The following is a 3958-nucleotide window of genomic DNA, read 5'->3' on the forward strand; positions in this document are numbered from 1 at the left end:
GAAGGCGGGGCCAGGCTGGGTCTCGCCCGGAGCTGCCTGGGTAAAGCCCAAGATGGCTGCGTGCACGTAGTGTCCTCGTGAGCCCAGCGGGGGCGGTTCTTGTTCTCTCCTTGAAGGCCACGTCTGGCCCTCCCTCCTGTGCTTGTGAGGTGGGCTGTTGTAGGGGACAGATGAGAGCAATGGCAGGGAGCCTCTCTTGGGTGGCAGGCAGCCTCTCTTGGGTGGCAGGTAGGAGCCTATGGGGCCAGGTGCCGCTGGCCTGCAGAAGCTTCTCTCTGGGTAAGTGGCTGATGCAGTAGGACGCCCCGAGAACTACTTCTCAGTAAGCGGCTCAGATTCATTCCTTTTCTTCCCCATCCCTAGGTGTTCCCCGATTGTTCCATGTAAGGGTCACCCTCCCGCCCCGCAAAGTGGTTGATCGTTGGAACGAGAAGAGGGCCATGTTCGGGGTATATGACAACATCGGGATCCTGGGTAAGACTCGACTCCGTAGTGCAGAATTTCAGAACGGCAGTTATGCTGTAATGACTATCTTTTTTTCACCTGTGTAGAAATGGTACCTTCTTCAATAGTAAGAACAAACACGTGGCTATTTACGTTGTGTTCGGCACTGTTCTGTGTGCCCCGCATGCATTAACACATTTAAACCTTATAACCTTTTCACTTTGCAGGTGAGGAACCTGAGGCACAGGGAAGTTAAGTAGTTTTTCCAAAGCTAGTAAATGGCAGGGCCAGAATTTGAACGCCAAGTGGTCTTGCTTCAGAGCCTGTGCTCTTGATGCCGTAGCGTAATGTGTCTTGTCTCTAGGTGCTGCTCAGGGAGATGCAACCGTGTTGAAGGCTTAGCTGGTGTAGGCTGGGTTCTCTCCTCTTGGAACTAATACCTTCTCTCACATTATACAGGAAACTTTGAAAAGCACCCCAAAGAACTGATCAAGGGTCCCATATGGCTTCGAGGCTGGAAGGGGAATGAATTGCAGCGTTGTATCCGAAAGAAGAGAATGGTTGGAAATCGGATGTTCATTGATGACCTGCACAACCTGAACAAACGCATCAGCTATCTCTACAAATGCTTTAACCGACATGGAAAGTACCGGTAGAAGAGAATACTGGGAACTGTGGAAGAGGTGTATCTATCACCCGAGAGAAAGGGAAAGTGCTTTTCCTTATGAGGAAAGGGATTTGTATGCTCTCAGGAATAAAATGGGACTTCTTTGAAATCTGTTATCCACATCTTTATTTTCCTCTAGATGCTACTTTTACTCATTCATGCGACTAGGAAGTGGAACTCATCCCTAAGTCTTATAGTCTTAGGTTTGGACTTCACCACTTGCCCTTTGCAGTCTAGCCATACCTATGGTGTTTAAAAACTAAAAAATTATTGTTGGCATCTTTTGACGTTTGGCCCTTCATGTATTGAAAGTGGTAATTTTAAATTGCTCCACAGTGCCATCATGTTAAATGTATTTTTAAAAACCCTTCCACACTGAAATGAAATATAATAGAAAAATGGAATTATACTTCTGTACTAATCTTGTCAAAAAATATTTATTGAGTACCTTTTCTGAGCTGAGAACTGTAGGAAAACCAAAATGTAATATATCCTCCCCCCATGCTTTTCTAGTTATGTGTATAAAGTTATAGTCTCACATGTACACTTTAATATGAGGCATTAAGTACCATATGAGTGGTTTGCTTGAGTGGTTCCTAAGCCTGATTGATCATCAGAATCTCTGGGTAGTTTAACAATTTAAAAAGTCTAGTCCCTGCCCCCAAAGATTTGTGATCTGTAGAGCTGAGCTGAGTCTTGTGGGTCTATGTGGGTGGGTTTTTTTTTTTTTAATAATTTTTAAAAAATGTGTCCATCAGTATAGGACATATAGACATCCATATAGGATATACAGACATTTCAAATTAAGAGTGATCAGGGACTTCCCTGGTGGCGCAGTGGTTAAGAATCCGCCTGCCAATGCAGGGGACACGGGTTTGAGCCCTGGTCCGGGAGGATCCCACATGCTGCAGAGCAGCTAAGCCCGTGCACCACAACTACTGAGCCTGCACTCTAGAGCCCGCGGACCACAACTATTGAATTCCACGTGCCTAGAGCCCGTGCTCCACAGCAAGGGAAGCCACTGCAACGAGAAGCCCGCGCACTGCAACAAAGAGTAGCCCCCACTTGCCATAACTAGAGAAAGCCTGCGCGGCAACAAAGACTGAACGCAGCCAAAAAAAAACAAACAAAACAAATTAAGAGTAATCAGATGAAAAGTTTTCTCACAGCTTGCTTTTTGTGCTTCTTGAGGCAACCACTCTTATGAGATTCTTTTTAATCTTTCTGGATATATACTGTACATGTACAAGCTTATATTATCTATCTATCTATCTTCTTTATACAAAAAGTAGGATTCCATGCACATTAAGTTACATTTTCACTTAATGTAACAGGTATGGTTTTATATCCTCACGTTATATACCATAATGTTTTAACCAGTTCCATTTTGATAGACATTTAGATTGTTTCCAGGCTTTTGCTTTTGCTTTTTCAAAGTATAACTCCTCTAATTTTAGGTAGTTCTAATTTTAAAAGCCAGGTGATTTTAATTAGCTGTGTTTGGAAACCACTGATGTGGGTGATAAATAACCTAGATAAGAGAATGCGTTTGGCCTAATCAGAAGAGGCTTCATTGAAGAGGTTGGATTTCAGTAAGCAGAGAAAGAAGTAGAACATTTCACGTGGGGAAGAGAAGAGTGACCTGTGGTACATGGTGAGGGAACATAGAATGTGTTGGGAGACGGCTGGGTAGGTCTAGCTATAATGAAGCATAGTATGACACTGTCTGCTTTTTCATCTTTTAATAATTTGCTTGGCCATAAATCAAGTTAAATAAGTTTGACATTACTCAACTGAGAGGAGAAAAATGTTGCTACAATTTTAGAATTGTGTATTGATTAGGGTTAAATTCAGTGTCTACAGAGCCTAGTCTATGTAAGGCTCTCAATAAATATTTGCAGAGTGAAGTAGGGAAAGTATATGAGGGAATTCCCTGGTGGTCCAGTGGTTACAACTCTGTGCTCCCAATGCAAGGGGCACAGCTTCGATCCCTGGTTGGGGAACTGAGATCCCGCATGCCACAAGGCATGGCAAAAAAAAAAAAAAGAAATGGGCAAAAGGAAAGTATTTGACGTATTGCTTTTAAAGAAATCTTTTATGTGGGTTAAAAGTGCTATTTGTGTTTCTTGGGAGGGTTTTTTAGGTTGATCAGAATCTCTGGTATAGTGTAGACTATTGATTAAAAACATGGCCTTTGGAGTCAGACAGGTCTGGGTTTAAACTCAAGCTATACCACTCTATTTATGTGACCCTAGACAAAGTAGGTAACTTCTATGAGTCTTAGTTTTTTTTAGCCTGTCAATTAAGAACAATACAATACTTTCCTCATAGGGTTATGTGAAGAATAAATGAAATTATGCATGTAAAATAGTACAGAGTTTGGCAAGTGTAGATGGTAATGACACTCCTCTGGATTGTGTGTAGTTGCCAAGAATTAGAAAAACCTGAAGAAATGAACAGAAATAGGTTTTTTAAATTAACTTTTCAATAAAAGTATTGCAAACTAAAGAAAGTGAATTAGTTATAGATATAAATTGAGATTTGAAGGTAAAGGAGTTAGGGTGATTAGGTCTCTTATTTGATCCAAATCCTTTAAAAGTATCAGTTTCGATTATATATTGTTATGTAATATTCCATCCCCAAACTTAGTGACTGAAAACAACAAATTATGAACTCATATTCTCTGGGTTATCTGGGCTCAGCAGGGCGGTTATGCTCCATTTGGTGTTGGCAGGGGTCAACCATGTGGTTGCATTCAGCTGGGAGCTTGGTTGAAGCAAGAATGTCCAGGATGTCTTCACTCACATGTCTGGTGCCTCAGTTGGAGTGGCTGAGATTTCCTTTATT

The 3958-nt window shown here is 41.9% G+C and overlaps 1 protein-coding gene across 1 annotated transcript; it reads left to right on the forward strand.

The window, feature by feature from the left end:
* Positions 1–25: 25 nt before the first annotated feature.
* On the forward strand, positions 26–1220 carry MRPL51 (mitochondrial ribosomal protein L51). The gene is made up of 3 exons (XM_082420411.1): positions 26–279; positions 364–474; positions 904–1220. Exons 1-3 carry the CDS (start codon positions 171–173, stop codon positions 1098–1100), a joined length of 417 nt encoding a protein of 138 aa, XP_082276537.1. The 5' UTR covers positions 26–170; the 3' UTR covers positions 1101–1220.
* Positions 1221–3958: the final 2738 nt, after the last annotated feature.

Source organism: Balaenoptera physalus (assembly GCF_965194825.1).
Source record: "Balaenoptera physalus genome assembly, chromosome: 13".
In the NCBI taxonomy this organism is placed as follows: Eukaryota; Metazoa; Chordata; class Mammalia; order Artiodactyla; family Balaenopteridae; genus Balaenoptera; species Balaenoptera physalus.